Source organism: Mytilus trossulus, unplaced genomic scaffold (genome assembly GCF_036588685.1).
Source record: "Mytilus trossulus isolate FHL-02 unplaced genomic scaffold, PNRI_Mtr1.1.1.hap1 h1tg000164l___fragment_2___debris__unscaffolded, whole genome shotgun sequence".
In the NCBI taxonomy this organism is placed as follows: domain Eukaryota; kingdom Metazoa; phylum Mollusca; class Bivalvia; order Mytilida; family Mytilidae; genus Mytilus; species Mytilus trossulus.
In genome coordinates, this window is record NW_026963305.1 from 757183 (window position 1) to 782576 (window position 25394).

The 25394-nt window shown below is 33.0% G+C and overlaps 1 protein-coding gene across 1 annotated transcript; it reads left to right on the forward strand.

Moving 5' to 3' along the window:
• The first annotated feature begins 1604 nt into the window (after positions 1-1604).
• LOC134700605 (E3 ubiquitin-protein ligase MIB2-like) lies at positions 1605-24495 on the forward strand. The gene is made up of 19 exons (XM_063561980.1): positions 1605-1737; positions 4937-5153; positions 5983-6154; positions 6588-6700; positions 8054-8260; positions 9846-9973; positions 11067-11177; positions 12827-12931; positions 14138-14345; positions 17160-17305; positions 17630-17778; positions 18114-18270; positions 18802-18962; positions 19910-20033; positions 20720-20828; positions 21201-21274; positions 22476-22621; positions 22770-23012; positions 23619-24495. Exons 1-19 carry the CDS (start codon positions 1735-1737, stop codon positions 24034-24036), a joined length of 2991 nt encoding a protein of 996 aa, XP_063418050.1. The 5' UTR covers positions 1605-1734; the 3' UTR covers positions 24037-24495.
• Positions 24496-25394: the final 899 nt, after the last annotated feature.

Sequence of the window (25394 nt, forward strand, 5' to 3'; positions counted from 1 at the left end):
TGTTATTTCAACTGATCGGGCGGAGCTAACGTTTTAATTTGCATGTGGACAGTCTATTTGAAGATGTGTGTGATAAGGATGATAACCGTTATAATTAATACTGATTTCTAATCACCAATCAGTGTCATCAAAGGAATTTACAAAAGAATGACTAGACACTTCATTGATGAGTTTATCCTAAAACACCTATCTATAGATGGACTGGTTTATTATGAGCGAACCGGTTAAACTCCGCCCAGTCAAGTGAAATAAATCGAGTAATAACACTTTGTAAACATATTTATTATAAAACCAATTGTTGTGTCTTTCTATGATGTGATGTTACAATATTGTTTCAGGTTAAGGAGATGGCTTGATACAATTAAAACGTTTAATCCCGCTGCAATTGTAGCACCTGTCCTAAGTTATGAATCTGATGTTCAGTAAAGGTACTTGTCATTTGTTAAATCAATTGTGGTTCATACGTGTTTCTCGTTTCTCGTTTTTTTTAATTTATATATATATATATATAAACATAAGTACGTCTGAGTCAGTGACAACTCTACAACAGATGTATCCATCGGATCGCCATCAATGATGGTGATACATGGCTGTGTACATAATGTATATACAACTCGTCTAAACATCAACCCAACAATGTTAGACCTGTAAATTTTCTTTCTCAAATTTTTGGTTCTTCCCTCGCCGGGATTCGAACCCATGCTACTGTGATATCGTGACACCAAATCGCCTGCACTGCAGCCGTCCCGCTAGACCACACGACCACCTGGGCTCTAAAAAAAAAGAGCTTTTCGGTGGGCATGTGTTACCTTTCCACGTCAGTTTTAATCTAGCGGCGTACTACAGTACATGATATATAAGGCATGAAGAACACTACTAGTAACCTGACTACAATATGGTTAAATGACTCTGAACAAAGAAATATTCTACAGGAGCTATGTTACTGGCATGAAAATACGGATTTTTTGTGTTATTAAAATTTGCTGTCACAAAATATTAGAAATTGTTATAAATTAAGGAATGTATCTCCCTCATGCGAAGCTCTGATTCCTTTCACGGATTCCTTTCACGGATACTTTTTTGGACCTTTTGGATTATAGCTCTTCATCTTTTATATAAGCTTTGGATTTCAAATATTTTGGCCACGAGCATCACTGAAGATGTATGTATTGTCGAAATGCGCATCTGGTGCAAGAAAATTGGTATCGTTAATTTTATTACAGGAGCCCAGATCCCGGAGCTAAGGTCTACCGAAACCGAGGTCAACTGAGACACCTGCATAAACATCGTAACGGGACACCAGCTGATTAACATGATTGATTTGACATTTAAAACAAGTACAATCTGATAAAAGGCGATGAAACTAGATTGAAATGAATTACTTGATACATGTAACGGTTTATGAGAATAAGTAATCTGATTATACATGTACCATTATCATAAAACCCACTGGTGAATGTAATAAACGAAAAACGTTACAATATGTTCAAGAATACAATCAACACAATCCTAGCTAGCTTCGCGGAAGAAAATTTAAAGATTTAAATACCTGTTCTAATACCCATAATGCCTATTTATTGATCACATTGACTATGTTCGTTTTATTTATAAATACATATCGACATATCAACCCGGATGTTATATAAACGGTAAAATATATGAAGACAAAGTAAAAGAATGTGTAAGAAATACACGACATCATCTAAATGATATTTGACCACTTTGGCTGCAAAAATGGTATGTACATATAAACAACGTTACATGGTGCGGGAATTTCTCGCTGCATCGAAGACCTTTTGCTGACCTTCTGCTGTTGTCTGCTCTATGGTCGGGTTGTTGTCTCTTTGATACATTCCTCATTTCCATTCTCATTTTTTTTTACGTATGATATTTCATGTGATAATTCAATTTGGTTCCATTTCAGTGAATCTTCGGCTAATTATTTTATCATACTAGTATCAACCTGTCATGATTAAAGCAACCTAAAACGAAAGTATAATATCGATACATTATTTGTGTTTTGTGAAAATAAATACCATTATAGAGCAGTGACAGAATAGGAAAAAAACGATTATTAAAGGAGTTTAATTTCACTTCATGGTACACGGCTAAAAGTTGGCACCGTCCTAGAAAAATGATTTTACTTGAATTTAAGATTGATCTCATATAATGATGGATTTCCACTTTTGGGATGAAAAATTGAATAAGAAAGAAAATAGATATAAGTTTTCAATCATTCTTCTGTAAAAAGGGTATTTAAATTGGAGTTAGATATTCAATTTTAATTTTCCTTGAAAACGACATATGACCTTTGATCAAGATTTCTGAAAAAAACTGCACCATATTTTCATTTGACGACCAGAAGAATCTCAAAGTACACACATTTCCGAATCCAATGATATATATGATATAGCCGTGTTCTATATATAGCTATTTTTGACGATTAAAATTTTATAAATCCGACTTTGGTGACCGGCCTATGAGAAATGTCTGCCAAAAATAGAATAAACATGAGTTCGGATCTCACAAAACATGGTTAGCCCCGCCGCATTTTGGTCCTGTCCCAAGTCAGCGGCCTGTGGTCCTTGTTAGTCTTGTTAACCATTTTTAATTAATATAAAAAAGAAGAGACAACTATCCACAAAAGACCAAAATGACACAAACATTAACAATTATAGGTCACCGTACGGTCAGTTCATTCACTAGTATACGTTTTGGAAATGTCGTCCATTTTCACTAAACTAGTGCATATTTTTGTTTAGGGGCAAGCTAGTGGGTGCGGGATTTTCTCGTTGTATTTTGAGAACATCTAGGTGGCCTACTATAATTTAAAATATGGACTATTTTCTGCTCTTTGATCATGTTGATCGGGTTGTTTTCTCTTCCGACACATTTGTAAATTTCTTTCCCAATTTTTCTTCTGTTCTGACTTCTAGAACAATAAATGTAATACTGTATTATAACCTGGATATGAAATGTGATATTTTACTTTCGATTGTGAAGTCAAAATCGGCATACAGTCGAATCGTTTAGTATTCTTATTCTATATGTCATGGTGTAATGTTATATTGAGAATGGAAATAGGGAATGTGTCAAAAAGACAACAACCCGACCGAAGGGCATGCAACAGCCGAAGGCCACCAATGGTTCTTCAATGCAGCGAGAACCTCCCGCGCCAGCAGGTTCGCTTCAGCTGGCCTCTAAACCAATATGTATACTAGTTAAGTGATAATGAACGTCATACTAAAATTCTAATTTGGCATTACAATTGGAAAGATATTCATATCATAAGGAACATGTATACAGTACCAAGTTTCAAGTTGATTGGGCTTCAACATCATCAAAAACTTTAACCAAAAACTTTAACCAAAAACTTTAACCAAAAACTTTAACCAAAAACTTGCACCAATCTAATTAAAATATTGATCTCTGATTACGCTTTACTACATATAACGTAATCAGAGATCAATATTTTAATTAGATTGAATCTTGCACTATCATTTTCTGTTTTCAATGCACCGTGAATTTGGGGTCAAAACTCTAATTTGGCATTTAATTGAGACAGATCATATCATAGGGAACATGTATGCGAAGTTTCAAGTTGATTGTACTTCAACTTCATCAAAAACTACCTTGACCAAACACTTTAACCTGAAGCGGGACAGACGGATGAACTGACGAACGAACGAACGGACGAACGGTACGACAGACGGACGGACGGACGGACGGACGCACAGACTAGAAAACATAATGCCTTTCTTCTATCGTAGCTGGGGCATAAAAACAAACGCACAGTAATAAGCACAGTTAAAATTAAAAGTTCAAAAGAAGTCCGAGTCAATGACACATAAAATAACAAAGGACTACAAGCAGTGAGTTACTGACATACCAGCTCCAGACCTCAATTATACTGATTGAACGATAATATCTTTGTAGTATGAATATCAAGTAAAATCCCTGCCGTTAGGGGTTAAGTATTATACCATCATAAAATATTCGAGAGAACATATTAACCCGTATCATGGCAAAAACAAGGTTTTAAAATTCATGTGTTCATTTCAAATGCAAAAAACCTATAAGGGAATCAATATTAAAAACCAAAATATGCAATCTTTAATGACCTGACAACAGTATCGTAACTATATCCCTTCTTCATAAGTTTGTTTAAAGGTTTTGTTAGCTTTTGAGACGAATGTCGATATTTTTGTGCTTTGTAAAGAATATATATTATGTAATGTGCCTTTCAGTATCGCTGCTACAGATTATGGGACGACCATCTAATTGTATTTGGTTCAGATGCCCAAATCTGTTAAATATTCTAGAAAAATGAATAATCGTGCCTAAGACAGGATGAAAAGAATTCTCTGTTCCTTTACATGCATGACATAATTTTGGACAAAACGTACATAAATTCTTGTGCCATAACCACGCAAAACAAATTAAATCAGCCTTGTGAGAAATGATATTGAATATCCTGCAGCTATAAACATCATAAAATCTTTTTTTTTCTTTTTGCAAATATTAGCATATTTACGATTTAATGTCGATAAAAAAATCATCAAATGTCGGAAAGAGTAAAATATAACACCAGCGTCCTGATTAATCATTCTCGTTTTCAGATTGGCTAAACATTTGGTTTTAAGTTCAGATTAATTTTTTTCATATTAATGTGACATCATTAACGTATTTTTATGATTTGATAGAATTAAATTTGAAATACTGACTGTAAGTTTTTTTTTCTGTCTATTCGAAATATTGGTGCACATTTTCAAATAACTCGCATATTTCTTCATAGACAGTAATAAATATTTCATTCAATCCTTAAACATAAGTATTTTTGATAGAAATACGAGAGAATGATTAAAACAAAACAGAAATCTCAATTCCTTATGATTCCGGTACATGCATATTATTGAGATATCACTCACACTTTCAGCGGACAAAAACGGGTTTTCGGGTCGTACGTGGACCCGATTGGAATAATCAAAGACAAGATAATGGTGAAGGTTTTCTTGGTACTATTGTATATGTGCCTAAGGAAGGGTCGGATGATAAGAAAGTCACGGTCATTTGGGATTCTGGGCGAGAGTTGAGATACCGTGCTGGTCAACATGGAAAATATGATCTTAGAGTCTTTGATTCGGCACCTGCAGGTAAAGTTTTCTTATGTAAATGATATATTTGCTGTTAACCATAATAATGTTGTTTACTTAAACGTATTTATAGTCTAAGAGATTCAGAGCTTTGTATTGACTTATTTGCTAGTAAATTGCAATTGTAAGGGATTTTAATTTTAATAATGTTTCAGTCAAATAAGAGAAAATCTGAAAAATCGGATTACTACGTAACAGACTTTAAATGTTTTTTCTATAAATGTTTGAAACAAAGGTTACGAAATGAAAATAAAATAAAGAATAAGTAATTTCTTCTTTGTAGTTTCCAAATATTGAACAGTACGGCATATTTTGTCTATCGTTTCATTTTGAATAAATGCGTTCAAACATTTTATATACTTTTGATATGTATTTTGTCTGTGTGTCTTTGAAGAATCTCACATTTCTTTGTAGTTTCCAAATATTGAACAGTACGGCATGTTTTGTCTATCGTTTCATTTTGAATAAATGCGTTCAAACATTTTATATACTTTTGTTATGTATTTTGTCTGTGTGTCTTTGAAGAATCTCACATCAAATAATTAACCAAGAAGAAGCTAACACAAAAAAACCAACAAATGGTGTTACCGTTTCTGAAGTATGATAAGGAAACAAAATAAGACAGCAGTAGTGACATTTTTTATTTTTAATCTTTCATTTATCCTTGGGTTGCAAACATTGCATGTACTTACCAATTAGATTTAGTAAACTTAAATTAACATTTTCATGTGATTTAATGTATCTCAAATGAAACAAAAGCAATTTTCAAGGTACTGTATATTTTGTTTTCAAATTTCGGTTAATGTTTTTTGAAATACGTGTTTATTAGGAGTCATCCACAGTGGTGTTAATTGTGATAGCTGTAAAGAGAAGGACATCCGTGGAGCGCGATGGAAGTGTTGTGACTGTGGACAATACAATATGTGTTCAGCATGCTACATAACAGACAAACATGACACACATCATTCATTTGAAAGGATTGACTCGCCGCAGTCATCTGCGTAAGAGATTTTTTTTCAATTTTTTTTGCATATCCCCTATTTGCCTAAAAGTGCAATGTCATTCAGGGTTCCATATTGACCATTATTTTTATGAAAATAAATACATACTGTGCATTGGTTTGTTTGTATTGCTTTAAACACATAGATTGAGTCTCAACTCTCAACTGGGAAATAGAAATAAAGAACTTAGTATGTTAATGACTGTTATACGTAGTTGCGCAGTATGTTTTAACTGCGTTGCGTAAGATATCGCATCTTCCGCTATCCCAAACTTTCAAATATAGATAAACCAAGTGAAATAGGTGGTGCAACGATACATTCATTTAAAGTATACATATTTTTCGTTCAAAGTTAACTTAAATCGTTAACATAGTGACTTAATTGACAATATTTTACTTGTATACATGTAAACCATTGTTTTGTTCTTCAATAGCGTTAATGTACCACCTAGAGCAGACAGCAAGTTATCACGGAGGACAGCACGTGGGTTATTCTCTAATGTACAAGTAATGAGGGGACCACACTGGAAATGGAAAAATGATGATGGTATTGTCACGTATTTATAAACATTAATTACAAAATAGACGGAACAAACAAGTACATTATATAAACGTATAACCATAGCAAATCCAGATTTTAAAATATTGGTATTGCATGTATGTGCATATGCAAGCATTCATTAGTGTATTTCATTTTCCAATTTCTTACATGCTTCTCCTTTCGGTTAAACTGCTTTAGTAGTTTCGTGGAAGGGACCTCTTTTTGGTCAAATATAATTGATTTCAACAATAATTTTTCTGAATTGAATAGAATTTCGGAAGTATTATATTCAATCCAAAGGCAGGTAAAAACCAAAGAATTGGAAGAATTGTGCCTGATATTCATATGATGAAATTATAATCTTTCAATCAGTTTAACTGAAGTCCGGTGCTGGCATGTCAGTTAACTGCTAGTAGTCTGTTGTTATGCATGTATTATTGTCATTTTATTTATTTTCTTTGGTTACATCTTCTGACACCAGACTCGGACGTCTCTTGAATTGAATTTTAAATGTGCGTATTGTTATGCATTTACTTTTTTACATTGGCTAGAGGTATAGGGGGGAGGGGGGGGTTGAGATCTCACAAACATGTTTAACCCAGCCGAATTTTTGCGCCTGTCCCAAGTCAGGAGCCTCTGACCTTTGTTAGTCTTGTATTTTTTAATTTCAGTTTCTTGTGTACAATTTGGAAATTAGTATGGCGTTCATTATCACTGAACTAGTATATATTTGTTTAGGGGCCAGCTGAAGGACGCCTTCGGGTGCGGGAATTTCTCGCTACATTGAATACCTGTTGGTGACCTTCTGCTGTTGTTTTTTATATAGTCGGGGTTGTTGTCTCTTTGACACATTCCCCATTTCCCCATTTCCATTCTCAATTTTATGTTTGTTAATTTTCGCGATTGTTCGACTATAGATCCGGTGTCAGACCTACAGGGTAATAATGTATCCGTTGACTTCCACCTAGTGCATTAGCACATTAATTTTCCATTTCAGTTTGTGTGCCAAGTATTCAAAGCAAGGTTCAATACTTACAATTAATATGTTCCCGTTGCTTTATGTCTGTTATGTTTGCCACTGGACGTTTTATACAAACCAATATACATAGTTTTAATTCAATTGTATTGAACAATGAAATTATACATAGAAATATTGCAGATCTTGATGCTGAGAAGATGTAGCGTTTTCTTCAATTTGATGCGAACATAAAGCAATTAACACGTCTTTGTTTTTCTGATTGGGTGTTATTAAAACATATTGTAAGAATATTCAGAAAACACTCATTTGATAGTAAATGAACAATTCTTGTTTACTTTTGTATTAAAAACATGTAAACATTTCCTATTTTACACTTCTAGGAGGCGAGTCCGGTATAGGTGTCATCAAAGAGATATGTACATGGGGTACGAATGGATACCGTGGAGGCGTTAAAGTAGTATGGAAGTCAGATAGATCAGTAAAGAACTACCGTGTAGGGGCTGAAGGTTGTATTGATGTGATCTGTGTTGATAAGACGGACACAAACACTGGTGGAAACTATTACTGTGATCATCTACCCGTTGTCAGTAAGTAAACTATTACTGTGATCATCTACCCGTTGTCAGTAAGTAAATTATTACTGTGATCATCTACCCGTTGTCAGTAAGTAAACTATTACTGTGATCATCTACCTGTTGTCAGTAAGTAAACTATTACTGTGATCATCAGTATTCTACCTGTTGTCAGTAAGTAAACTATTACTGTGATCATCTACCCGTTGTCAGTAAGTAAACTATTACTGTGATCATCTACCCGTTGTCAGTAAGTAAACTATTACTGTGATCATCTACCCGTTGTCAGTAAGTAAACTATTACTGTGATCATCTACCTGTTGTCAGTAAGTAAATTATTACTGTGATCATCTACCCGTTGTCAGTAAGTAAACTATTACTGTGATCATCTACCCGTTGTCAGTAAGTAAACTATTACTGTGATCATCAGTATTCTACCTGTTGTCAGTAAGTAAACTATTACTGTGATCATCTACCCGTTGTCAGTAAGTAAACTATTACTGTGATCATCTACCCGTTGTCAGTAAGTAAACTATTACTGTGATCATCTACCTGTTGTCAGTAAGTAAACTATTACTGTGATCATCTACCTGTTGTCAGTAAGTAAACTATTACTGTGATCATCTACCCGTTGTCAGTAAGTAAACTATTACTGTGATCATCAGTATTCTACCTGTTGTCAGTAAGTAAACTATTACTGTGATCATCTACCCGTTGTCAGTAAGTAAAGTATTACTGTGATCATCTACCCGTTGTCAGTAAGTAAACTATTGCTGTGATCATCTACCCGTTGTCAGTAAGTAAACTATTACTGTGATCATCTACCTGTTGTCAGTAAGTAAACTATTACTGTGATCATCTACCTGTTGTCAGTAAGTAAACTATTACTGTGATCATCTACCCGTTGTCAGTAAGTAAACTATTACTGTGATCATCTACCCGTTGTTAGTAAGTAAACTATTACTGTGATCATCTACCCGTTGTCAGTAAGTAAACTATTACTGTGATCATCTTCCCGTTGTCAGTAAGTAATTATTTTGTCTATGTACTGTCACGGTACTTAAATCTGTCGAGGCCTACTTTTTGGAATTGCGGAAGGTCATATTTTTCTCCTGAATTTTGAAGACTGACGTCTCTAGGAAGAATTAGGGTATGAACTGATTGACATTTTTGTCGAAGATTTTTATTAGTTGGTATTGACTTGAACAATGTATCAATATCTTTGAGTACTCTATGATGGTCTTATTTTGTTGTAGCAGATGAGGTCCCAGGTTATGGTGGGAAAGGGGGGGGCCGGCGCTCATTAATATGTTTAACGGCGCCACGTGCTTTATGTGCCCGTCCAAATTAAGAAGTAGTAGTTAAGTGGGTGTGGTAGGTTCGTGTTTTTCGTTTAGTTTTGCTTTATATATCAAGATGTTAAAAGTTTTATAACCGACTTAACCGTACGGGATTTTTTCATCGTTGAAGGGTAAACGGTTATCTACAAATGCTTAATATATATATCCACTTCATTTGCACTTTGGTGGAAAGTTGACTCATTGACAATCTATCACATCTTTTTATTTTTATATACAATGAATGTGATATCTAACTGCAGATGTTGTCGATCCTGAAAAAATTGCTTTAAAAATTGGTGACAAAGTAACAGTAAACCTTCCACTTAAAAACTTTATGGAGATGCAGAAGGATCCGATATACGGTGGTTGGGACGATGGCTTGGGTCAGGTTAGTTTTCATTATGAACGTCAAAATGATTTTAATACTGTATTATACCAATATTTCGCCGTTTCAGAATCTAATGCATTCTGGGTAATGTTTTCAAAAGTGAACACCAAAACGTCCTGATTGGCTGAAATTGCCATAAACAATGGAAATTTAACCAATGACGTGACGTTATTTTCATTTTGGGGTACGAACAATCAAATTACCCATGATGCTTTAGATTCTGAAACGGCCAAAGTGAATTGTTTGTCAATAAAAATAGACAATATTTTGTATAATAAAAAGAGGTAATTATAAAGATAGATGTCATTGAAACGAAAAGATGTCCAAAAAATAAATGGCACCAATCAAACAAACAAAACCACGAAACAGTGTTATACAAGTATTAATATATATATATCAGTATAAATGTATTTAGACTTAAAGGAAGAACAATGAAGCATATTATACTACTTATTTTAATATTTCAAATGGTAAAACAGCCAAGTAGGCAACTATATCCAGATAACAAATTACCTAACTGTAAGCAGCTATATGTTATCATACAGCCTTCAACAATAAAAACAAATCCTGTTTATTAAGCTATGAAATGCCATGACAGATGATAAAATGTGTAATTATTTAAACAAGAAAAACCAACTTCCATTATTTGAGTTCAAAACAAAAACACGAAACATATATATGATAGATAGAAACTTACAATGACCACAAAATAACATGGCTCCTGACTTGATATAGACACATACCTCATGTGGTGGGGCTACACCTGTATACGAGCACACAACCATACACCTAATTTAGCTCTGGGACAATGGTAAACAACCCAACATAACTACACAGTAAAAGATCTGCTTCATCAATAATGTCACAAAACAAATCTGGTCGAGCAGATGAATATTATAAACAACGTAAGACTGATAAAACATATTGCGTAAAATGCAATAGTAAGCTAGCTGATAAAACAGTTATGCTTTCAAAGTGACGACAATGAAGGAAAATGATATTGAGAACAAATAGAGCTACACAGTGAAGCCTTTTTTAGAGAGCAATTATGCGTTTTGACCATAACGTGAAGGAACATTTTTGATTATTACAGTGTCTTAAGGAAACGGGAACAATAATAAGTTTTCTGTATGGTGGAAAGAGTGCCAGATTACAATATGAAGATAGTAGAACATGGCTTGTGAACAGGATGGCTCTATTTAGAGTAAGTGTAAATAGTAGCATAACTCGACTATTAACATTACTGGGCGCCGGTCGTCTGCGGTGAGTTCAAATTTGATATTAAACAAGAACTGTCTTTAAAAAAGATATCCGACGTATTTAAATTTGAGTATATGTGTAAACCTACAATTTCGATAACCTTCAGAAGCACAATGACTTATTAATGCAGGACCTCTTTAATAAAATCTCCATCTGAATGTAACTACAAGTTAGAAATTCTTTACTAAGTCTGGTTATATTGCGGCAACAATATATAAGAATATTGTGATGGCACCTAACAAAATTATTTGTGAAAAAATCCAATGCAAATAACAAGAAACAAATATACATTTACTACTGTTCACATTAAACTTAATTCATAGTTAACAAAGATAGAAACTGTTGGTAGTATAAGCAGTAACTTTCTGTTTACATTCACCAAAACCCCGCGGAAATCTCACATGCGTGCGTTCTTAAAGTCATGGAAAAATTATATAATTGTCCCGAATAAACAACTGTCATGAATGCATAGAGCTATTGGAGAAACAACTATGTTAAAAAAATATAAATCTTTGTAACATCTAGTTCAAATATTTTTATTTTTTTTCACTTGCTTACCATCACGATATAATTTTCGAGACGTTTTTTCAAACACAACCAAATCACCCACCATGACAGCATTTTGTCCAATCACAGAAAGGATTTTCGAGCATGCGTATTCTGTTGCCATAGTTAAGCGTCCTTAAGTTCAAAGTGCACAAACCGAAACTATACCGACTATGTCGGAAAAAGCAATGACTAGAAAAAAATCAAAGTTTAAAGACAAAAGTCAAGTTCGTTACTAGATTCTGTCCTTTTGATTTCACTTTGGCGTGTCGTTTTTGTCAAAATATACACAAATATACTATTTGTGTATATTTTGACTAGGACTTCTCTTTAATTGAATTTTAAATGTGCGTATTGTTATGCATTTACTTTTCTACATTGGCTAGAGGTATAGGGGGAGGGTTGAGATCTCATAAACATGTTTAACCCTGCCGCATTTTTGAGCCTGTCCCAAGTCTGGCCTTTGTTAGTCTTGTATTTTTTTAATTTTAGTTTCTTGTGTACAATTTGGAAATTAGTATGGCGTTCATTATCACTGAACTAGATATAGGAAGATGTGGTGTGAGTGCCAATGAGACAACTCTCCATCCAAATAACAATTTAAAAAGTAAACCATTACAGGTTAAAGTACGGCCTTCAACACGGACGGAGCCTTGGCTCAAACCGAACAACAAGCTATAATGGGCCCCAAAAATACTAGTGTAAAACCATTCAAACGGGAAAATCAACGGTCTAATCTATATAAAACAAAACAAGAAATATATACATTTGTTTAGAGGCCAGCTGAAGGACGCCTCCGGGTGCGGGAATTTCTCGCTACATTGAAGACCTGTTGGTGACCTTCTGCTGTTGTTTTTTCTATGTTCGGGTTGTTGTCTCTTTGACACATTTCCCATTTCCATTCTCAATTTTATTAGATATAGTTTGATTCGAAAAATAACCACAGAATATATAAATATTTATATAATCTTTGAAAATACCTTTAAGACAACACTTTTGTATTTGCATCTTTTTCAAAAGGTTAGTTATGATTATGTTTTTTAATAGAAACACACGTTTAGTCTCGGGGATCCTGTAAAAGTACACAAAGACTACAAAGTTGTGAAGGAGTTACAGAAAGGACACGGAGGATGGAACGATGAAATGAAACATGTAAGTGGTCAAATAAGATGAAAAGAAACAAAATCACTATATCTTAGCAGTTGATTTGGTCATTATTTGTGTCTTTATGCCAACTCATGTAATGATTAAGAAATAATTGATAATTGAAGTTAAAATTACTTAGAAATAATTGATGTATGCTATTCTTTATTGTAGTTTTAACGTGGGACGCCATTATATTCGTGATTACTTTTGCCCGAGCGATAGTGAAGGCTAAAATAATACGAATATAATGCTTACTCATGTTAAAACTACAATAAAGTATAGCTTGCATCAATTTTTTCGATTTTGAATAGGAAAAATAGATAGTTTCTGTGTCCGATAAGTATAAGTGTGAAAGCGTTTGTGTATAGGCTCTTCCATGAACCTACCTCTTTTGTTTGTAAAGAGGCATGCAAACGGCTGGCACTGTGATTTTTCAGAGGGAGAAGTATGAACTGATACGGTTGTCTAGGTCAAATATGTCAATTTGGGAATACAGTCATAATAAATGAATTAGTTACATCAGGTGCAGCATTTAAGAGTTTGAAAGTGTTTTTAAGTTAAGAAAATATACTAAGTGCATGATAATTTTATAAAACTCATTATTCTGGAGAAGTCAATATACGCATGTGCAGTCACATTTTGCTGGCTTTAGAGCTGGATTTGTTCACAAAGCGAAAGAAACACGTCATATTAGAATGATAATTATTTTTTGGTTTATTTGAATGTAAATGTTGAATTATGGAACATTTTTATTTCTTCAAGTCATCATCGCATTGGAACAGGTGTCGATCCTTGTGTCATTATATTTGAGTATATGTTCTGCATTTTGGATCATTTGAAAGGCCAGTGTCATTCTCCTTTTTTTTTGTTTAAATCATTTAGAATTCCTTTAGTCATCACCAACTCTGAACATAACATTGGTGTCTACCCATCGTTGATCTTACAAAATGCACACATATTCTTAAATGCTCTTGAGTCATTATATTAAAAAAAAACAATAAAAAAAAAAACGATAATTTTAGAGTATTGGAACTTAATAGATAGATAAACATGTACTTTGCATGAAAGAAAAAACTATGAACAATACGCTGCGTTTTTTGAAAAATAGATAAATAAAAAATATTCATATCATTGAAACTTGACGATTCTGTAATTACTCGGCGAACCAATCACCAATATATTTATATTCGAAATAAATTTTAATTGGTTTAGGCACTAGGGAAGAATGGACATATAGTGCGATTGGACAAAGAAGGCGATATGATGGTACAAATAGAAAACAAAAAATGGATATTCAACCCAACATGTATCACACCCATTGAGGGCGATCGTTTAACAAAGCAAGCTATAGCTGCCTGTACAGATAACGACAACGATGATTCTGATGATACTGATGACAGTGATGACGACAACTATACAGGTATTACATACTAGTTACCGTTATTAGGTAAAATTGAGAATGGAAATGGGGAATGTGTCAAATAGACAACAACCCGACCATAGAAAAAAAACCAAACAACAACAGAAGGTCTCCAACAGGTCTTCAATGTAGCGAGAAATTCCCGCACCCGGAGGCGTCCTTCAGCTGTCTACTAAACAAATATATACTAGTTCAGTGATAATGAAAGCCATACTAATTTCCAAATTGTACACAAGAAACTAAAATTAAAATAATACAAGACTAACAAAGGCCAGAGGCTCCTGACTTGGGACAGGCGCAAAAATGCGGCATGTATTCGACCGGATTTTTTACAACAACTACACAGGTACTGCATCTTACATGTAGTTATGAGAAGGGTGGTCGTTTTGCGTAAAAATACTATATGTTTTAACAAAATGTGACGATTCACTGTTCTATCTATAGGTCGAATTTGGCCGCTTGACATAGTAAATAGAATGATCAACGACATCGTATCTGTATGGAAAGCCACAGTGAACCCCCCGATTATTATTATTTTTATTATTTTTTCCCCTTAAAAATACGTGGATACAAATAAATCTTCGGCTTTTCAAAATCTTCGGCATTTCAAAATCTTCGGCTTTTCAAAATCTTCGGCTTTTCAATATCTTCGGCTTTTCAAAATCTTCGGCTTTTCAATATCTTCGGCTTTTCAAAATCTTCGGCTTTTCAATATCTACGGCTTTTCAAAATCTTCGGCTTTTCAATATCTACGGCTTTTCAAAATCTTCGGCTTTTCAATATCTACGGCTTTTCAAAATCTTCGGCTTTTCAAAATCTACGGCTTTTCAAAATCTTCGGCTCTTTAAAAATCTACGGCTTTTTATAATCTTCGGCTTTTCAAAATCTACGGCTTTTCAAAATCTTCGGCTTTTCAATATCTACGGCTTTTCAAAATCTACGGCTTTTCAAAATCTTCGGCTTTTCAAAATCTTCGGCTTTTCAAGGTCTTCGGCTTTTCAAAATCTTCGGCTTTTCAAGAACAAGAGTGAAAATGCCTTTCAAGGGGGTCTCATTGGGGAGTTCCGATCCCAGATCCCGCTTACTGTTTTGTCAGATTCCTGTATCCCGCTTACACTATATACGTAGGCAATTCTCATTTTTTTGTCATTTCCCGGGTCCCGCAAGACCTCATTTCCCGCGTTTTCACGACACAATAATTTGACTTTCACGTTTCACGCTTACAAAAAATGGGCAATCCCGCGTCACGCTTAGACCCCAATGAGACCCACTTTCAATGGCATTTTTTTATATTATCTGCAAAAACTTTTCCCAGAGATCCATTCTTCTATCTGGTATTTTTTACTATAAGTGTTAAACCTTGAACGTAAATGATATGAACTTACAAAGTCTTTTATTAATATAGGTAGGGGGTACTGACTGACCTAATTAGAGGTGGGACCTCAAGTCATGCTTGAGTGATTCCCTATATATAACAAACATTTTCCAGGGAGGGGGCTGGGTCACCCTGGATCCGACTATGAACTGATGAATGAATAAAAGACTTCCATTTATGTTCATAATTTCATTTAATGTTGTGTGAGAAAAGGAAACATGAAAAGGCTTGCATAACTTTGTAGACCAAACTTTCTCTGTTGACAACCGCATTTTCAAATAAAAATCATTTGTACCTGTTTATGTACATGTTGCCGCGTTTGGGCTTGTTTTCCCTTTGGAGTATTATTTGCGTAGATATTCGTTTGATGGAGTAAAGGAAAATAGTTCGGAAGGAAACGATCACTGTACGGAGTTAGGTTCCGCGTCTGCATTTTATGATAATAATCGTCGGTGAATTTTTAAAAGCCGAAGATTATGAAAAGCCGTAGTTTTTTAAAAAGCCGAAGATTTTGAAAAGCCGTAGATTTTGAAAAGCCGTAGATATTGAAAAGCCGATGATTTTGAAAAGCCGTAGATTTTAAAAAGCCGAAGATTTTGAAAAGCCGTAGATATTGAAAAGCCGATGATTTTGAAAAGCCGTAGATTTTAAAAAGCCGAAGATTTTGAAAAGCCGAAGATTTTGAAAAGCCGTAGATTTTGAAAAGCCGTAGATACTGAAAAGCCGTAGATTTTAAAAAGCCGACGATTTTGAAAAGCCGTAGATTTTGAAAAGCCGAAGATTTTAAAAAAGCCGAAGATTGTAAAATTTATAATAATCGGCGGGATTGTCAAAGCCGACGCTTATTTGTATCCATGTATTTTTCAGGGGGAAAAAAATAATAATAATAATAATCGGGGGGTGCACTGTGGCTTTCCATATATCTGTCCTTTGTTCTATATTATATACTTGTTGGTTGAACCTCGGTTTTGTTGCTAAATTTACTGAACATAACGTAATTGAAATGTCAGGTTAACATCAATGACACAGTATTCCAATGATTTCTACATGTTATTTGTTTTTTCTCTTTGACTATAGATTAAAACAAACCAGCCCGTTTGAAAATATTAAAAGTTATAACGCCTCCTTGTTAAGATTTATCAAAGAGATATACTGCCATTAAAATTTCTTTGTATATTATTCAATTTTATCATGAATAAAATGTTGTGAGTATTTATATTTATGTATTGTTCAATAAGTGTAATATTTGTGTAAAATGAGACAAATTTGAAACAGCAAATGTGCTTGATTTTAAATCCTGAATATTGATTTCATTTGTATTATATCGTTTGTGATGATTTATCTGAATACATATTGTTTAAACTAACTATTGTGATGATTAAACAATGTGAAAAAATGTCTTTCGAAAATTTATTTATTGTGTTTTTTATATTATTTAGAGGTATCAGAAAACCTTGCCGACCTTTTCTATGATTTGCTACAAGAGGAACAAACATCTGCTGACGTCAATGTTTCACTGGTTGACGCTGCCTCAAAAGGAGATTTGGAAACTATTCGAAGATTGGTCAATCGTTATCCTAAAAAGGTCTCATTTTTATCGAATTAATATTTTTTGTACTTGAAATAAGTAGATATTAATTCATACAATAAAATATGAACGTTGACGTTTGACACAGATTTGATGCAGAAAATGTAAACCGAGTTAAAATATTTTGAAACGGTGTGATCAAAACTCTAGATTTGCTACGTAATATTCAATTTTTAGTTAAAACATGTGCTTGTCTATACAAAAAGAAAACCAATATGAAATACCTCGTCTTCCTTTTATAATGTTTACATAGTTTTTTATGAATTGAATCCAAGCAGGTACTTTGAGTCTATTTGATACACTTGTTTATGATTTCTACAGATAGATGAAACATTCAAGGACCAAACTGCACTACAAGTTGCATGTTACGAAGGAAAGTATGATACTGTGGTGTTTCTTATACAACATGGTGCATCTGTAAATCTCCAAGACAAAGCTGGGGATACTGCACTTCATCTGGCTGCAAATGGGTATTGTATAAGCTCCAAAAAACTCATCCTTATGACTACACATGTACAACAAGTTTCTACCATTAATTAATGAGTGTCTATAAAAATGAAAATATAAGAAACATTAAAGCATTGTGTAAAACTTTATGTTTGCTGTGCTATACGTATATGCTTGGTTGAAACTTTTCCTATTTGTAACCATTTTTTTAACCAATTGTGAAAGTAAGTATGGGATGAGAAATACAGTTTTTTTTAAGGGGTAGGGGTCGGGCAATTAAATTAAACAATATGATCTGTCTAGTTTTCATTTTTTTTGTATAGCTGTATATAAGAGTAGTTTTACTATAAATTTATAGAAATGAATCTGACATAATGAAACATCTTGCTGAAAATGGTACACATGTCAACATCACGAATGCAAAACAGCAAACAGCATTACACATTACTGTCAACAAAAGCAACTGGAAAGGCAGTAACATTTTGATAGATAAAGGGGCTGATCCTAGTTTACAGGTAAATACTTAATTTGAAACATATTATAAATCCCTGTATTAACGTTTATGTTTACATTTTTTATTCCGTGAACGATGCTGTATTCTTTCATTTACCTGATTTCATTAATTTAACAATAATAATAAAATAAGAAACAAGTAAGAACTTGGAACAAGATGGTTACACCTATTGTTAAGTAATACGTCTTTTATTTACCTGGTTTCATTAATCTAATTATAAAAGAAGAAAAAATAACTTGAAATAAGATGGTTACACCTATATTTTGTGACTTATAAAAACATATGAAATGAATTACCTGAAGTTTTCGTAACTTTTAAAAAAGTTGCACTTTTTGTGTTATGACTTAACTGAAAATCAATAAAAATAAAGGGAACTAACATGTCTAATGAATCTTAATAAACGATATTTTTCAACAATAGGAAAAATTGCTGTTATAAAAGTGCATCAAACAAAGTGTTTTATTCGAGCACATGTACTTGAATGTATTGCTGGAAGACCCATTAGACTGTTCTTACTATCGATTCATTTTAGGACGCTAAAAAGGACACAGTCATGCACTTTGTTGTATCGCAGAAAGATTGCCCACATGATACACTCAAATCTATATTTAGATCTAAGAAGGCGAAATTTTCAGCAGTTAATGGAAATGGATATCCTGTATTATGTTTCGCTGTAATGAAGAATAATAAATAGTATGCATTGAATTCAGTTAGTGAAAAACAATAGACATTTTACTGTAGTGTAGTTTTTAAAATAATGTTTTAAAGACTTTAGCATGTTCAAGGGTAGCCCATTGATTACTTTAATTATTATTTGTTAACGTACAATGGGAAATATTACAAGGGTTTCTTAACGTTAAGAAGGCGTGTTACTCTGTTTTGTTTATAAAAGCACCGGATCCTTGACGCTCTAATTCTTACCCGATTTAACCGTGTTTTAATATATAATGCACAGCTAACGGGCACCTCACTTTAGCAAGGGTTTGACTGAATGACCTGGAGAAGTCCACTTGATGACCATACTTCTAGTAAACCTTTGTAGTTATGTGTATCACAATGAATGGGTTTTTGTCTTATCTGGTTTTCTTCATGGATATTTGATTAAGACACAAAAAAATTAAGTTGAATGTACTGTATATAATATAAACTAGGAAGTATTGTTGTTATCGTCAGAAGCAACTATATATCCAATAGAGTCTAAGTGATGTTTGGTTATGTTAACTGTAATCACTTTTAAATAAAGTCGACAGTAGTATACCGCTGTTCGAAACTCACAAATCGATAGAAAAAAACCCAAATCCTGGTTACAAACTAAAACTGAGGGAAACGCATTCAATATAAGAGGAAAACAACGACACAACATTAACATGTAACCTACAAAAAACGAATGAAGCATTAGACATAATTCGACGAGAATAACAAATATAACATCAAAACTAAAAACATGAATTTGGAATATAAAAATACCGTGACACGTCTTCTAGTAATGTAAATTCATACTCAAATATAAGAGAAAAACTGTCATTTTTATATCATTATCAGAATTCAGTACTGATATTCTGTTCACATAAACTATCGCTATAAATTTATTAATATCAACATAAAAAATATTATAAAAAATGGTTAAAAAATCATTTCAGCGTTGTGGACCTGATTGTCAGACTTAATACAAAGTGCACAAGTGACAGGATGAGCGATGGTCGAACCGCACTTCATCTTGCCGCTACAAACAACAAAGTAGAGATATCACATTGTCTGATTACAGTAGGTATTTTTACGGATAGTAGCATATTTCAAATCTCGTATGTTCATTATCTATCATACAGTGTTATTCTTGATTTGATGTGTTAAAGCAAAATTTTATATAAAAGTAACCGAACTGTGATACATACGTAAAACGAAAATAGAGTAACCTAAGTTAATTTCATATAGATACCATTCTGTTTGAGTGAATACAGTTATTTCGTCAGTTGCTTTTCAGATCTACCGGACTTACTGTGAACGTTTTGTGTCTATTTGGATATATTTACCAACGTTTAAAGACGAACATAGTGTAAAATATTGAAAATACATATGAATTAGTCTCTAGAAAATAGGTACAATTTAGGAACTGTATGAAATGTCGGTACTGTTGAATATATAAAATTTTAGTAATGATATAATAAGTAATATATTATTAATAAATGTTATAAGATACGATAAGAAAATTATGAAAATAGCGTATTCCCCAAACCAACATTTTGTTCATCATTACTGAAGAACGTCAATTCAGTTTGATGTTGTACAGAATATACCTACCCCTGGTATTGATGGGACATTGTAGGAGAACATAGTTAAAAATAAAGAGCTACTCCTATGCATAACAACTATTAAACGTAATTTGATAAATGACATCACCTTCTGAATTTTATTTGATCAGTCTCCTACTATTGTTTGCATTCCATTTGTAGACCGGAAAAGCAGATATAAATGTCAAGGATATCAAAGGAAGAACCCCTCTGATGAATGCAGTGTATAGTGGTGGAACGTTAAAATCAGTAGAACAACTAATAAAGTTTGGTAATGTATATATACCTTGATTAGCAATTTATAATAGGACAAACATCTAACATTAAAAATTCGCGAAAGTGGAATTTCAGGGCAATAAACTTGATTTAAAATATTCAATGGAGGACAAAACAATAGAATAAAACTATCTAGCAGACATAAGTAATTACGCCAGATTACAAAACAACTATTAAATGGGAGTAAAAGGCGATCAATGTTTTTTTTTTTTTTTTTTTTTTTAAATATATAGATTTTTAAGATCTTCAAATGCTATCGTCTATATTATTTTGTCTCTGAGGGAGAGATATCTGATAGACAATCATATCAAATCTTCTCATTTTAAAACACATATATTTATTTATATACAATAACGTTTGTTTACAGAGTGTTCTGTAAATGCCCAGGACAACAGTGGAGACACAGCATTGCATATTCTTCAGACACAGAAGAGTTCTAGTGTAGGTATCAGATTGAACTAAACTGGACGTGTGGTACACTTAATTTCACTTTAAACCTTAAACAATATTCCGAGACGAATTTACGTAGTTTAACAACTGACACGTATCCATATTGTATGTATTCTTAAATACAGAATGAATGTGAGGAGTATGTTATTGAAAATTAATAATCAGCTCAAGATAACACCAATTCATCGAAAGATACCCTTACAATGAATGATAGACGAAACATAATGAAATTGAAATACAATATTAAAAAAATATTGAAAAAATATTGAAAAATCATGGTACCCTCCGCAAAAGTTTCGGGATTAGGTGTTGCAAATTATTTTGTCTTCGCAATAGTCAGCGAGGGCATTTATCAGAAAGCTATACTGTAATTTACTCTCAGATGACATAATTTGGTGTTTTGATGGTCGACACTTAATTTTACTGGGTACGCGTTAGCAGTGCCAGTAAAATAGTATTTGCGTCTATCAAATCGCCAATTGATGCCTTTAAACCTTTTAAACAATATGGTTGCCTCCATTCTAACGAAACTGATTGAAAACAATGTTAAATCTTAAATTGAAAATGTTCATATGTCCTCTGCGTCTGCGCATACGTTTTCATAGCATCAACTGTAAATTGACGCCAATGAAAGGGCTGATTTTGTCCAATCAAAATGAACGTTACAAATGATGTTGCATTTCAATATGTGTTACTTTTTCTTTCCGTCAATTTCGTTTCGCAGTCGAACGTAAGGTTTCATTATGCAAATTTAATGGAACTCATACACAAGGCTATTAAACCAAAACTCGCAGACAGAGTTTAAATTTCGGCAAAGAACTACTTCCCCTCATAGAATTATGCTTCTTTTAAAATTAGTAAACTGCATTTGTTTTTGTTTCCACTCGAACTTATGTTTTATGAATTGTTTATATACTGATAAAAATCACAACACAAAGACAGTCTTGGAAATTGGACAGTGAGTCGTTTCCTGTTCATGAGTAACACCTTTGATTTTAACTTGGTACACAGTAAAGTTAATTTTGGATTTGTTTCATTGATTTTGAAATTTTATTTTAACCTGCCATTGTTTATAGTTCTATTGAAGGATATAATGAAGCACGCACAAAGATAAGTTAAAAAACGTTCCGTGAAAAATAGTTGTCAATGACATATTCAATATATATTTAATCTATGAATCATTTCAATGTAGATGATGCGGAAAAGGCGAGGGGCTGATGATACTCAGGTACTTTGCTTCCTCCTTGAGAATGGAGCTGACGTACTGATACAGAATAAGAATGGTAAAACACCTATTGACTTAACTAAAGATGAAACGGAGAAACTTTTAATAAAAACGTAAGTAAAGATGTAATAAGAGACAAATAGTACAATAATCTAAATTTAGAAAAAAAGTTCAGATATATATTTATTGTAACAATTAATTTATGTATAATCACGGCATTTGATGTAACAGTTAATAACGCAGATGACATCTTTTTTTCAGACTTGCGAAAAAAGTAGTAGAAAAGTCGTTTGCAAGAACAAAATCAGGATTTACTTTTCCAGCGGACTGGGATGATATGGGTGGGGAAACCATTTTGAGAGTAAATATAGAACCTTCAAAAACTGATCTAATGAAACAACAGTGGAATGACGTGCAACAGATGTTTGATAACACATTACCTCAAGCCAGAATCGTGTCAATACAAAGAATCCAAAACAAATTCAATTGGGAAATGTACCAAGTGTATGTATCCTATTCTAATTAATTTTCTGTCATAATACTTTATATATAGGATAGCTTATTAAAAATACGTTTTGTTATTTGATTTTGCCATGTGATTATGGACTTTCCGAATTGATTTTCCTCTAAGTTCAGTATTTTTGTGATTTTACTTTTTACAAGTTCTTCTAGGGAAATATTTAAAATTTATTCATGGCATTACTTTTTGAATTATATTGTTATTTTAGGCTAATTGCAATCGATGTAAAAAAAAAATAGCTCTAACAACCTATAAACAACAAAATTATTGTTTGAGGAACTTAAATTGGTTTTTTTATATAAATACTTGTAGACCCACTTTTATATACATGATCCTTCAATTTGTAATTTTCGCGATAGTTTTGACGACACAAAGCAAAACATCTTCACGTCACAATTCCGTATGACAAGCTTTCCTCGAATGACCATAGGTCAACTGGGTAGTTCATTTATAGACCGAAATTATACACTTTTATATCATATACATAACTTTGTAATATTAATAAGTCCGAAGCAATTCTGTTTATAGTATTTTCGTTTTTGTTTTATTATTAAAATTAATAAAATGAAATACAATATTAAATTTTTCAGGATGAAGAAGAAACTAGAAAAACAATACGGAATTGGTTGTGCAAATGAACAGAATTTGTTTCATGGTACACTCCCTGACAAAGTAGACTTGATTGTGGAACAGAATTTAGATTGTCGTTTGGCAGGCACAAGAGTTGGTACATTATTAGGCAAAGGAACTTATTTTGCCAAAGATGCCAAATATTCTGATGGATATGCTCAATCTGATTCTAACGGACACAAATTTATGTTTGTGTATTCAGTTTTGGCGGGTAAAACCTGTTGTGGAAGAGATGATTATGTTAAACCACCACTCCAAGATACAAACAATCCAAATCTTTTTTTTGATAGCTGTGTTGATAATGTTACTAAGCCTAGAATATATTGTATTTTCGATAACACACAGTATTTTTCAAGATATCTAATTGAATACACATAGTTTAATTTGTTGAATGGTTATATTCAAAACTTTTATTTATATATTTGAAAAAAAAAAGTTTGTTAATAAGGCATGAGGTACAGATTCTCCATTTATTTACCTCTTTTTTTGTATGAGATATTTTTTGAGTCAGATTTTAACATTGAAAAAAAAAATGCTTAAAAAAATTATCAATAAAGCTTTAATGAAACCAAATAAAGGCTATATGACTTTTTCTTATACTTATTTTACATTAGAATTTCTACAAGCTGAGAGTGCTTTTATTTTTATCATTCCATGTTTGATAAACAGGATGTCTTTTTTTAACATTGCTTAAGGCCTGATATGTACAATGGACTGTTATACTTGGACATTAAATATTGATGATATCTACAATTTGATACAATTTGAAATGCAAGCAACATGTATTCATAGAAAGCTTATACTTGAATATACACGGGTATAATCAACGTGTGGTTGATTCCGGACGTTGTGCGTTGTGAACATGCGTAGATTTTATAAATCTTTTATATACGAAATATTTAGAAATATTTGTTATTAATCATGCCATAACCGAAGTTATGACTACTGAATAAACTGATACAATTCGCAGAGACTGATACTTCACTAACAAAATTATTGCCTCAATAATGAAGAAAAGGCAACCACAAGTTATAAATTGCATATGTCGGACATGTCAGAAGCGTATTATCGATTTAACTACACCGGGAACGCTAAACTAGAGGCTCTAAAGAGCCTGTGTCGCTCACCTTGGTATATGTGAATTAAACAAAGGAAGCAGACAGTTCATGACAAAATTGTGTTAAGTGATTGTGATGTGTTTGAACATCTTACTTTACTGAACATTCTTGCTGCTTACAATTATCTCTATCTATAATGAACTTGTTCGTGTAGTTTCAGTGGAAAATGTTTTATGAAAATTGTTAAAAATTGATTATAAAGGACAATAACTTCTTAGGGGGTCAATTGACCATTTTGGTCATTAAACTTATTTTTGAGTCTTAAATTGCTGTACATTATTGCTGTTTACAGTTTATCTCTATCTATAATAATATTCAAGATAATAACCCAAAACAGCAAAATTTACTTAAAATTACCAATTTTAGGGGCAGCACCCTAACAACGAGTTGTCCCATTCATCTTAAAATTTCAGGGCAGATAGATCTTGACCTGATAAACAATTTTACCCCTTATCAGATTTGCTCTAAATGCTTTGGTTTTTGAGTTATAAGCCAAAAACTGCATTTTACCCCTAAGTTCTATTTTTAGCCGTGGCGACCATCCTGGTTGGTTGGCCGGGTCAAAAAACACAATTTTTAAACTAGAGACATCAATGATGATTGTGGCCAAATTTGGAT

Coding starts and splice junctions, on each gene's coding strand:
- LOC134700605 (XM_063561980.1), top strand. Junction 9,974..11,066: donor GGGACGATGGCTTGGGTCAG/GTTAGTTTTCAT, acceptor TGATTATTACAG/TGTCTTAAGGAAACGGGAAC. Junction 18,963..19,909: donor GTAATGAAGAATAATAAATA/GTATGCATTGAA, acceptor AAATCATTTCAG/CGTTGTGGACCTGATTGTCA.